The sequence below is a fragment of the Mustela erminea genome, chromosome 7 (genome assembly GCF_009829155.1).
Source record: "Mustela erminea isolate mMusErm1 chromosome 7, mMusErm1.Pri, whole genome shotgun sequence".
Taxonomy (NCBI): Eukaryota; Metazoa; Chordata; class Mammalia; order Carnivora; family Mustelidae; genus Mustela; species Mustela erminea.
The window spans coordinates 20,366,063-20,377,693 of record NC_045620.1 but is presented as its reverse complement, the minus strand read 5'-3'; the positions used below and the strand labels follow the sequence as shown (position 1 = coordinate 20,377,693).

The 11,631-nt window shown below is 57.6% G+C and overlaps 1 protein-coding gene across 1 annotated transcript; it reads left to right on the top strand.

Moving 5' to 3' along the window:
* Nucleotides 1–5,146: 5,146 nt before the first annotated feature.
* Nucleotides 5,147–9,994, top strand: SLC32A1 (solute carrier family 32 member 1). The gene is made up of 2 exons (XM_032350681.1): nt 5,147–5,819; nt 8,053–9,994. Exons 1-2 carry the CDS (start codon nt 5,427–5,429, stop codon nt 9,238–9,240), a joined length of 1,581 nt encoding a protein of 526 aa, XP_032206572.1. The 5' UTR covers nt 5,147–5,426; the 3' UTR covers nt 9,241–9,994.
* The last annotated feature ends 1,637 nt before the right edge of the window (nt 9,995–11,631 follow it).

Below are 11,631 nucleotides of genomic sequence, written 5' to 3'. Positions count from 1 at the left end.
TCGAGTCTACCTACCGTGTGCTGGGGACCCAGTGGGGAGTGAGGTCGCTGTGCAACCCCCCCCCCCTCCCGCCTCCCAGAATAACAGGAGACTGTTCTCAGAAAGAGGTAGAAACCATTGCTCTAACCCACCAAGTCTGTTTCCCCATGCCTTCGTCAGTTGTAGGCAGCCTTTTCTGGTTTCCAAGGCTACTGAGGGCTAGGCCTGGGTCCCTACGTCCCCTGTTCCCTGGCCTTTTCTCGGAGCCCTCTGCACAGAAGGCTTGAATCTAGAAGTCCAGAAATTATGAAACACAGCTTTCCGTACCCTGAGACAGGACCGCCCTGGACATTGTCCCTGATAGACATCCAGCCTCTGCCTGCTTACCTCCAGAGATGGGAGGCTAATTTAGCAAGGAAAACCACTCATATTTAGTCATTAATAAATTTTAATATGTTGTACCCTGAGCTATTGGAGGCAGCACGCACCCCTCCCCGTCCCCCCAGATTTGTCACACCAAAGGAGGGAAGACTCAGGGTCTTTGTTCCAGGCATGGGCTGCCCACTTGGAACCCTCTGCCCTGCTGCCCCCTCTCCTCCCTTGTGCCCACAGATATGGTATCAGGAAATTGAGCTCTGGTTTGGGGCAAGGTAAGCATGGCTTCTTCCAGCTGCAGAACAAACCTCACCATTGCCCCAGCTTGACGGAGGGAGGATGAGGTGTAGAGCCAGCATCTGTGCCCTCAGCAGGAAAAGGCTCACTGACAGAACTTGCTCTGGAAAAGGAAGGGGAGGGGGGTCTGTCTGTGATCATTCAGCCCCAAAATGATGCTCATGATGTTGCCTTTCCAGGCCATTAATTCAAGGGCTCCCTGCCCCATCCCCCATGTTGCTGCCTGCTCTGGGAGATAAGCCCAGTTCTATTTAACCCTATTTATTCTCCCCCAAAGTGGCCTCCATCTCCATTTGCCAGGCGTTTAACCCCTTGGGTACTGAAAGCATCAAAACCAGAAAGGGATCTCATGTTGCGAGAGGGGTGCTCCTCCCAGCTGATCCCAGAGGATTGATCCAGAAACCCATCTTCCCTTCACTTGGCAGGATTCCTGGGATACCCCTAAGTCCCTCAAGATTGTGGGACCTTGTATGGTCCTGAGAGGAGAGCCCCCGTCCGGACTCCCAGGGTGGGGAGCAGGGGTTCTGTCTGGCATAGGCCAAGAGGAAGGCCATGGAAACTCTGTCTCTTTTGTGCCCTGCTGGCTGGTGCCTCTGCCTGGCACGTCCTTCTCTGTCTCCCTCTTCCCTCTTCTAGCATGTTTCTTGTTATGTCTCCTTTGCCCCTTTTCCTCCCTGTGTTCTCCCCCTCTTTTCCCCTTCAGTAATCCTATAGGGGTATTCTTGAACTCAGGGTTGCCTGACTATGGGTCTGGGTGTGAATGTGTATGTGTGGTCCGTGTCGGGGTGTCTGTTGGTGTGTGTACAACTCTCCATGTCCATGCCTGTCCTGTGCTGCTGTGTATCTGTGATCTGGGCAACAGTACCCTGTACCCACGGGGGTACAACCTAGGGGTTGTCTATCCTGGTTTCTCTGTGTGCTGGGCAGTCTCAGTTCAGATCTTCTGTATGTCCATGTTCTGGCCCATCCTTGACCTGTGTGCACTGCCCAGTGTAAACCTGCCAGTTGTCCTTGAATCTGGGCTCCAGCCCTCGCTTCTTTGTCCACCTGTCAGTTATCTTGTCATTCGCTGTGTGTGAGTGCATGTGTGTTTGTGTGCGTTGTGTTTCAGCGCAGGGGGCCACGTTGCTGCAAATTCCTCTCGAGAGGGTGCCCCTAGAGGAGCTTATCAGGAGAATCTGGAAGCTGATAGCTCCTCTAGAGCACGCCCAGCTCATTACCAGCTAGGCAGGTTGTCCTGTTTGCCTCCTGGGGCTGCCTGCCAGGTCCCCTGCCCTCTGCCCAATTCCTGACCTCCATTCCTTTCCCTGGAAGGGGTGAGGAGGGGGAGGCGAGGCAAAGACAGAAGAGTGCACATACCAACTCACCCTGGCTTTCACATACATCACGGGTTTTTTCTTGCACACTCGCTTTCCCTGAACAATGAGACATGGCCATTCGATATGGCAGCAGCAACAATGACAGAATAATTGCTACCATGTACCAGGCACTGAGCACTCACAGGTAGGCATTTTATATACAAGACTCACCGGATCCTTCCAAGAACCGAACAAGGCTGTTGTTATTATTATTATTTTCATGTTTCAGTGATGAGGAAGTAGAAGCTAAGAGAAGTTAAATAAGTAGTCCAATGTCACACAGCTGGTACACGAGGGAGCAGAATTTTCCAGTAAGGGAAGGCTGCTTGGGAGCTTGCCACCCTGGCCTGGGAAGAGGTATTTGTGGCAATTAGCAGGAAAAGAGTGATACAGACGCTTTTCTCCTCCAACTGCTGACATCTGATGACTGCTAGAGGGATGGGTGTCTGTTTCAAATGTCATCTCTTGACAGCGTGGTGGCCAAACCCGGAACAGCCAGGGAGAGGAGATGGAAGGACAGACAAGGTCATGGAAGGGAAGGCGCAGGAGGAGCATCAGGATTCCTGGGGCCTAGCCTGGCTCTACCCTGGACTCTGGGTGACCTTGAGCAGGACATCTCACTGGGTGTGCTTATCTGTGAAAGAAGGGGTGTTTCAGGGATGGCTTAAGCATTGCAGAAAGGATGATTGGACTGAATGCTCTCCAATGTCCCCACAGACCCAAGAATTGTGGTGGGTGACCTAGACAAGGACCATCCTCACATTGTCCTGGTGGTTTCCACAATAGTGGGAAGACAGTCATGTGCACGGTAGGTCAGGGAAGAGGTTTGCTGAATGAATGAATGAATGAATGACCCATTTCTAACTAATGAAAGACCTTCACAGCCCCCCCTTGAGTCTTAGACAGCGGCAAACATCAGAACGGGAAAGGAAAGAGAGGGTAAGCATTTTGGATCCTTATAAAATCCACACATAAATCAACAATGACCAACTGATACATATACAGCATTGTTTCACTTGTCAAAGAAGGCATCAGTGGCTGTCTTCAGGTGTGGGTGTGTATGGGCTGAAGGGAGGCAATAGGGACCCCTAGTTTCTGCCCAGATCACCTAGTGTGGAACTAAAGAATTTTGCCAGGAACAGAAAAGGTGGCTTGAGGATTAGGGGGTAAAGATCTTTGTCTGTAGGAGTCTAGGGAGAGGGGTCTCTCCCGCACCCTCTGGGGATGGGGATGGAGGAGGGTCTCTGTATAGGGCAAATCTCTGGGATGGGAGATCAGTTCTATTTCAAGCCTCTGGAGGAGACAATCTGTGTTGTGGGAGGAAGGTTTTCCGGTCTCTTTGTTCTGAGTCCTGTCACAACTTGCAGGGTCTGTGTTTGGGGTCAGGTTCTATGGAAAGGTTTTCTTGTCATAGCATCTGGTATAAAGGGATGGATTCTTCGGGTAACTTACAGGGGTGGGTTTCTGCCTTGGTTTCTGGCAAGCAGGCTCTTGGAATGTAAGGGGGTACCTAGGGAGAGATCAAGGGCATCTCAGCCCACTCTGGCAGAGGTTTCCTATCTGGAGAAGAGCTTGCGGAAGACTGTGAGGCGCTGAGAGGGGGTGGGGGGGACAAGAAATAGGGGCCGGTCCAACTGGCTGGTCAGAGCCCTCAGGCCGTCCTACTTGTGCGCTGACGTGAACTAATCTAAAAATACTACAGGGGAGGGGGAGATTGGGGTTCTCATAGAGACAGAGCCTTGAGAGGGGGAGATAGGGGACCCTTTCTTTTCGTTTACTTCAATTTCTCCTTACCCCTGCCCCCACTCTAGTCAGAGTCGCCAGTCCTCCTCCACTTAGGCCAGGTCGCAAAGCTGCTGTTTACTGCTCAGGTTCAAGAGGAGTGCCGGCGGGAGCCCAGCTGGGAACAGTCAGGGACCCATACCGAGCGGTGGACCCTCAGAGAGACACAACCACAAAAGGGCTTACACAAGCAAAAACGCAGGCAACCCACACGGGAACACTTATCCACACAATCCAACACACACAAGCTCGGCGCACGCATAGGCTCAAACGCGCACGAAACCACACATTTACAGAATAAACACGGTTACCAAATCTCACCCTCGGAGTCCGCTCAGATTCGGCCCGTAGCCGTATCTGATACAATATCGGTCTTTGTCTCGGGCTCGCTCTCTTATTCGGCGCGCACACACGCACCCCACTCAACAGAAAAGGTCTAGGTTTTCACCGCCGCGGCGAGCGCACCGCGCACCTCCGCGCCCGGGGCCCGTGGCGAGCCCGGCTTTCCCCCGGGCGGGACTCCGGGTGCGCCCCTCTGCGGCGTGGACATTCGCAGACCCTCCACGAAGCTGTCGAGAGAGATGCCCGCACGAAGTCCTGCCTCCTTCCAGACTCCCAAACGAAAAGAAAGTGAAAGGCCAACCTTTCGTCTCCATTCTGCACACGTTTGGAGAGCAGTCGGTGGCGAGCGAGCCGCAGAATCGCTTTCATCGCGGCGTCCCTGGACGAGTTGAGACAGCCCAGTGACCGAGGCCGGGCTGAACATTCTTGAGAGAGGTCCAGGACGGACACTTCTGCCTCCGAGGGGGGTTTGCGGCCAGTTCTCAGTCTGAATAATGGGTACAGATCGACGCCCAGACGGCCCGCGCCGCCTGAAACAGGTAACTGTCCTGCTGCCTTTCCAGACGTCCAGACCAGTCCTTGGCCAGAGGCTCCTGGACCGGAAAGCTCCCGGCCTCTGGAGGGGGTAGTCGCGGCCGCCAGACCGCGACAATCAGGAGGCTCCGGCCCCCTCCCTCCCTGTGGCGTCGAGGTGGGAAGGGCTAGGATCAGAGCTTAGCGCCTCCCCCAGAAATGCAGCACTGCAGCCCCCACTGCGCCCTCCGAGCCCCCTCCCGTGTGCGCTCCCTCTCGGTGCCATCCGGCAGGCGCCTTTCCCCGGCCCCCATCTCAATTCACCGGAGTCCCTTCGCGGCCGGGTCTCTTCTCGCTGCCCTCTTCCCCACCCCCTCCGCCTCCGGGTGTTTCCCCTTCCCCAACGCCCGCCCCCCCGCCTGATTTCGAGGGGCGGGAGCGCCTTGGGCTGCGCACGGGTGGGGGCGCCGCACCAGCCTCGCGTAGCAGCTCTGACGCCGCCGCCGCCGCCGCCGCCCTCCGCAGCCCAGCGCGCGCCCCGCGGCAGCTCCGCAGTGCACTCGCAGCCGCTGCTCCGCCAACCCTGCTGCCCGCCCGCAGGGTGGGCTCCGAGCGAGCCTCAGACGCCAGCCAAGGGGGTCATGAGCCAGAGCGCCCTGGGGCGCCGCGGGGAAAGCAAGCGAAGATAGCGGCCTCGCGCCCCCCTGGCCCTCGCCTCCTTGCCGCGCGTACCCCGCGTCCCCAGCCCCTTCTGTCTTTTCCACGGACCCCGCCGCCGCCATGGCCACCCTTCTTCGCAGCAAGCTGTCCAACGTGGCCACATCCGTGTCCAACAAGTCCCAGGCCAAGGTGAGCGGCATGTTCGCCAGGATGGGTTTTCAAGCGGCCACCGACGAGGAAGCAGTGGGTTTTGCTCACTGTGACGACCTCGACTTTGAGCACCGTCAGGGCCTGCAGATGGACATCCTGAAAACCGAGGGTGAGCCCTGTGGGGACGAGGGCGCCGAACCACCCGTCGAGGGAGACATCCATTACCAGCGCGGCGGTGGCGCGCCCCTGCCGCCCTCCGGCTCCAAAGACCAGAATCTGGGGGCTGGTGGAGAATTCGGGGGCCACGACAAACCCAAGATCACCGCGTGGGAGGCGGGCTGGAACGTGACCAACGCTATCCAGGTGAGCTCGGGATTCCCTGCTCTGTCTGCCCCCACCCTCCCCCTCCTCCCGCACTGGAGCATCAGGCTCTACCCCCCCGTCCAGGTCCTCCCCAGATCCTCCCCCCCAACCCCGCCCGCGATCTCTGCTGAGAGATGCCTTTCCGTACCCAGGATCTCACCTTCCCCCACTCCTCCCAGCCCCGAGGAAGTGTGTTGGGGGGGGGGGGTGCGTCTACAACACTACAAGCGGTGTCTCCCCGCTCAGATCGGCACTCCCTCCCGAGGCTCCAGGCGCCTGACTGTTAGGCTGAGGTTTGGTCCCGGTCACTTGCCCTAAGACCTTGCAAACGGGAACCGGGAGGACGGGAGCGGGGAGGGGAGAGGGAGAAAGAAAATCAGGATTGGAGGGAACAGTGTCTCCTGGGACTCCGGAATGGATTTACAGCTGCATGTTCAGGAGGAAAGGAGAGAGGGAAATTGCTGAGCTGGGAGTCCTCTCCCTTGACACAGGCACAGACGCACTTGCTCATATCCCCCTCCCCCACGAACAAATGTCCGTCCAGGTGCACACGACGTGCATCTATATATAGACCACAAGATTATCCTCAAACGTACCTTCACACCCCCCACACACAAGCGCATACCTGTACATACCAGACACACACGAACCTTGAACATACACCTGCACACAAGCACAGATTCATGCAAACAGGATCTAGCCCATTTTCCCAAGTGCAGCCCTACTAGGGACATGCAAGTGTATACAAACATAAGCACATACGTGATATACCAATTACCACAATTAGTTTATGGTACCTCCGTGCTCCCTGTGCACAGACTCACCCTTTTCGCCCGAAATCCCGGCTACGCCGCAAAGAGGCGACCGGCTTCTCCGCGTGTGACCCTGGAGAAGCCTCCTCCGGTTGCTCCAAACAGCCCCTGGTCTCCAGGCCAGCCACCCCTTCACCCTACTCGCAACGCCCCGCTCCCCACCAGGCGGCGCCGGACTCCGCCGGGAGCGGGTTTGGAGTCTGCACAACGACCCTAGGAGCTGGCGAAGGCGGGCAGGCGGCGGCATGAGGGGAGGAGGAGGACCCAGCCCAAGGAACCCCAAGGCCCTGTGGCTTGGTCCCCCAGGTGTCCCCGGAGCCCGCCGTCGTTGGGGCGCACAATAGGGATCTGCCGGGAGCGGAAGGCCTAGGAGGGTTTGCTTTGGGGACCCAGGCCGCGCAGGGCACTGCGCACTAAGTGGTCCGACCCGAGGCGCCTCCCACTCCCGGGCCCTGCGAGGCGGCTGTGCGGAACCACGGGCAAGTGACCGCGGCCACCTCCTTGCCACCCGCGCCTTCGCCGGGGGCGTCTTTGAAGACCCCCGTTCCGTAGGCCCGGAGGGAGGCCAGGGAGGAAACCTGGAGGCCAGGAGGCCGCGGGAACCCTGGATTTCGTTAGCTTTTCTTCCCTTTGTAGAGTCTAAACCCTCCTTCCACGGTCCGCCCGCCGAGTCCGCAGCTTGACTCCTTGATTTAGATTCAAAGCGACTCTTGTTCCACCCCCCCTCCCCCGGGGCCCCTTATCCTGCTTGTCTCTACCACTCTCAGCCCCTTCCTTAGGCCCCAGCCTCTCCCACGGTACCGAGGCCTTGCCCTAGGACTCCCACTCCGCGCGCCTCTGGCCTCACTTCCCCGAAGCCTTGGCGAGCATCCTCACATACCCGCCGTTCTTGCCTCCCTCTGCTTCGGGTTCGCGCACCCCCAGCCCCTCTTCCGTCCTACCCTAGCTCTCTCCCCTCCCACTGCCGCTTTCGTGTTCCCTTCTCCAGTCGGCCATAGGCCCTCATTAGCTTCCCCGTACCTCATTCCAGCCCCACCTAAAATCCCGCGCCCCTTCTTCTTAATGGCTCAGGCCCAGCTCTACCGCTCTAGCCCCTTCTCCATATATCAGGCCCTCTTTGCGGCTTGACCCCACACTCAGCCTCCTCCGCACCTCCCAGCCGCAGGCACACCTTTCCCTTTCAGCTGCGGCCTTGAACACCTCCCTCTCCATCTCTGACTCGACTCCCAGGCTTCTCCTATTAGGCCTCGGTGCACCCCCATTCCAGCCTACTCTTAACCTCTCCTCCCCGCGGCTTAAGCCCAGATGTCTCTCCCCTTAGCGCCCCCTTGCGGCTACAGCCTTAAGCCACGCCCCCAGGTCCCCTCCGGCAAGGCTGGGGTCGCTGAGCACCCGGGTCTCGCCGCCTTTCCACTCCGCAGGGCATGTTCGTGCTGGGCCTGCCCTACGCCATCCTGCACGGCGGCTACCTGGGCTTGTTCCTCATCATCTTCGCCGCCGTGGTGTGCTGCTACACCGGCAAGATCCTCATCGCCTGCCTGTACGAGGAGAACGAGGACGGCGAGGTGGTGCGGGTCCGGGACTCGTACGTAGCCATAGCCAACGCGTGCTGCGCCCCGCGCTTCCCCACGCTGGGAGGCCGCGTGGTGAACGTAGCGCAGATCATCGAGCTGGTGATGACTTGCATCCTGTACGTTGTGGTCAGCGGCAACCTCATGTACAACAGCTTCCCAGGGCTGCCCGTGTCGCAGAAGTCCTGGTCCATCATCGCCACCGCCGTGCTGCTGCCCTGCGCCTTCCTTAAGAACCTCAAGGCGGTGTCCAAGTTCAGCCTGCTGTGCACTTTGGCTCACTTCGTCATCAACATCCTGGTCATCGCCTACTGCCTCTCGCGGGCACGCGACTGGGCCTGGGAGAAGGTCAAGTTCTACATCGATGTCAAGAAGTTTCCCATCTCCATCGGCATCATCGTGTTCAGCTACACGTCCCAGATCTTCCTGCCTTCGCTGGAGGGCAACATGCAGCAGCCCAGCGAGTTCCACTGCATGATGAACTGGACACACATCGCCGCCTGCGTGCTCAAAGGCCTCTTCGCGCTGGTCGCCTACCTCACCTGGGCCGACGAGACCAAGGAAGTCATCACGGATAACCTGCCTGGCTCCATCCGTGCCGTGGTGAACATCTTCCTGGTGGCCAAAGCGCTGTTGTCCTACCCGCTGCCCTTCTTCGCTGCTGTCGAGGTGCTGGAGAAGTCGCTCTTCCAGGAAGGCAGCCGCGCCTTCTTCCCCGCCTGCTACGGCGGCGACGGGCGCCTCAAATCGTGGGGGCTGACGCTGCGCTGTGCGCTCGTTGTCTTCACGCTGCTCATGGCCATCTACGTGCCGCACTTCGCGCTGCTTATGGGTCTCACCGGCAGTCTCACGGGCGCCGGGCTCTGCTTCCTGCTGCCCAGCCTCTTCCACCTGCGCCTGCTCTGGCGCAAGCTGCTGTGGCACCAAGTCTTCTTCGATGTCGCCATCTTCGTCATCGGTGGCATCTGCAGTGTGTCCGGCTTCGTGCACTCGCTGGAGGGCCTCATCGAGGCCTACCGAACCAACGCGGAGGACTAGGGCGCCCGGGCTCGGGTTCTCCCGCGCTCTTCCCACCCTCCCCTCCCACCCCCACCAGCCCTGTGCGCCCTGCCGCCGCGCTTGGGAAGCCGAGCTTTAAACAACATCTCTGGTTCCTAGTTTCTGATTATCGGGGATGGGGGGTGGGTGGGAGGGGATAGGAATCCACAATCCATCGCGTCTGCGTTTCTGTTGTCCTTTCCTTTCCACAACACCCTAGTTTCTGGGGGAGGCCGGGGCGAACTTGTGGGCCAGGCTCTCTGTCCTTCCCGCGGGGACCCCGACTCTTGGTCCCTGACACCGAAGCGGGTAGGGAAGGGAGGGAGAGGGGTCGCAGCTCGCAGGCGCAGAAACTTGACCTTGGGGGGACATTTCACAGCCATCCAGTGCTCGGAATCTGCAGCGTCCAGCCATTTCCAGCAAGAGCGCTTCCCATTCCAGAGACATTTCAACCCTGCGGAGGGAAAGGCTGGCCGGGAAATCCGTTTCGGGTGGGCAATTTCCTTCGGCGAAGCAGGGAGGCGAGAAGCCGAGGCAGGGCCGGCTTGCCTGCTGGTTTTCAGGAATCCAAACTCATCTTGTGCAATTTATCAGGTTGTGGAACTGTTCTACTGTGCGTGTGGTGTGCTCGTGGTGAATAAGATGAAATGTATATCAGAAAAAAAAATCTATCTCTAATTTAGAGTGCGGTACATAATTATATCCGCAAATAAAGAAGAAACAAAGGCGCTCCGGCGTTGCGTCGGTTCTGCATTTTTGCGCTGCCGGAGATCCCAAAGCCCTGGACCGCGGGGGAGCTGGCTCTGGCCAGGGTGGGTGAAGCAGGTGTGGGTGGAGGAGCACCTGTCATTAAAGGGTTCTGGGAGAGCCTGGCAGAGTGAGGAGGATGGTCTTCACTAAGAGGAAGCTCTCCGGGTGTTTGCGGGAGGCAGGGGAAGGAGCATGAGGTGCTCCCAGCGGTTTCAGTGTGGTCTCAGCGGTGCAGCCACCAGCACAAGATTTGTTCTGAATCCCTCCTGGGGGTTGGATCTGTCTGAGAATTCAGGGGACTCTCTCAACCTCCAGTCCCCAGGGTGAGGGGAGAGACAATTAACAAGGGCATGCAGAAATCTACACTTGGCTGTGGACTTTAAAGAGAACTATAAGGGAAATCAGCAGCAGATTGTGTATTTCCCTGGGCTCCCAGGGCCAGGGGCCAACCTGGCCTCCCAGACATCTCCCCCCGACCCCGGGGGGGGGGGTGAGGAACCCTGTTCAAGTCCAACCAAGCTGAGGTTTACACAGCCACAGTGAAGAAATTTGGCTGTTTAGAATCAACAGTCTGAGTAGTTTGGGTTGCAATCTTCCCTCTTCTTGAGCAGCCTGTTTGAGATTTTTTTTAACTACCTAGAGGATCCAGTCCTTTTTTTGGTCCACATCCTGACTTCAGGGCGTCAGTCCCAGACCCTTTGGAGAGGGTCATAGTTAGACTTAATAGATGGGGTCAAGGGGCGCCTGGGTGGCTCAGTGGGTTAAGCCTCTGCCTTCAGCTCAGGTCATGATCTCAGGGTCCTGGGATAGAGCCCCACATCAGGCTCTCTGCTCAGCAGGGAGCCTGCTTCCTCCTCTCTCTCTTCCTGCCTCTCTGCCTACTTGTGATCTCTGTCAAATAAATAAATAAATAAAAATCTTTAAAAAAAAAAAAAGATGGGGTTAAGGAATGCAGGAAGGCTGGGCCATTCCTAGGGTCCTCAAGGTGAGAGAAGCTATGTGGGAGGTTTTTGTTCCCCACCACCAAGGCAGAGGACTAGTTTGGAATGATTTCTCTAGATGTGATCTGTGCACGAGGAAGAACTGTGAGAATGCCTAAGAACAATGTCCATTTTCCCAACCTCCCTGCAACAGCTGTGTGTGCGCATGTGTAGGAGATATAAAGATCTGCCTGTGGGGTTGGAGGAAGGCTATATCTGTGTCTTGTGAGAGCCTTGATGAATGTGTGTGATGTGTGTGTGTGTGTGTGTGTGTGCAGAGCATCCACACTGGCGTGCCTGCGACAGAGGTGACCTTTCTCCACCTGGTTCTGCAGCCTTGAAGTGGAGAGGGGGTAAGATCCAGTCCTGTCTGCTGTCCGAGGTTCTGACGATTTAATCGGGTCATTTGAGATGTCCAGCAGTCAAATGCCTGATTCCCATTGTCACTATTGTCTGTTATCCAGGATCCAGACCTGGCCAGAGAATCCTCAGTTTCCAGCTTCCCTAGGCTTTCTGATGTCTCCTAGACCTGGAAGCTGACCCTCCTCCCTGCCCTGCCTGCCACTTCTCGTGGGCCAGTGCACAGACCCTGGGATGTGCTGAGTCTCAGGGCAGTCAGTAGTCTTTAGAAAAAGCCACGGCCGCAGTGGAAGGCAAAATG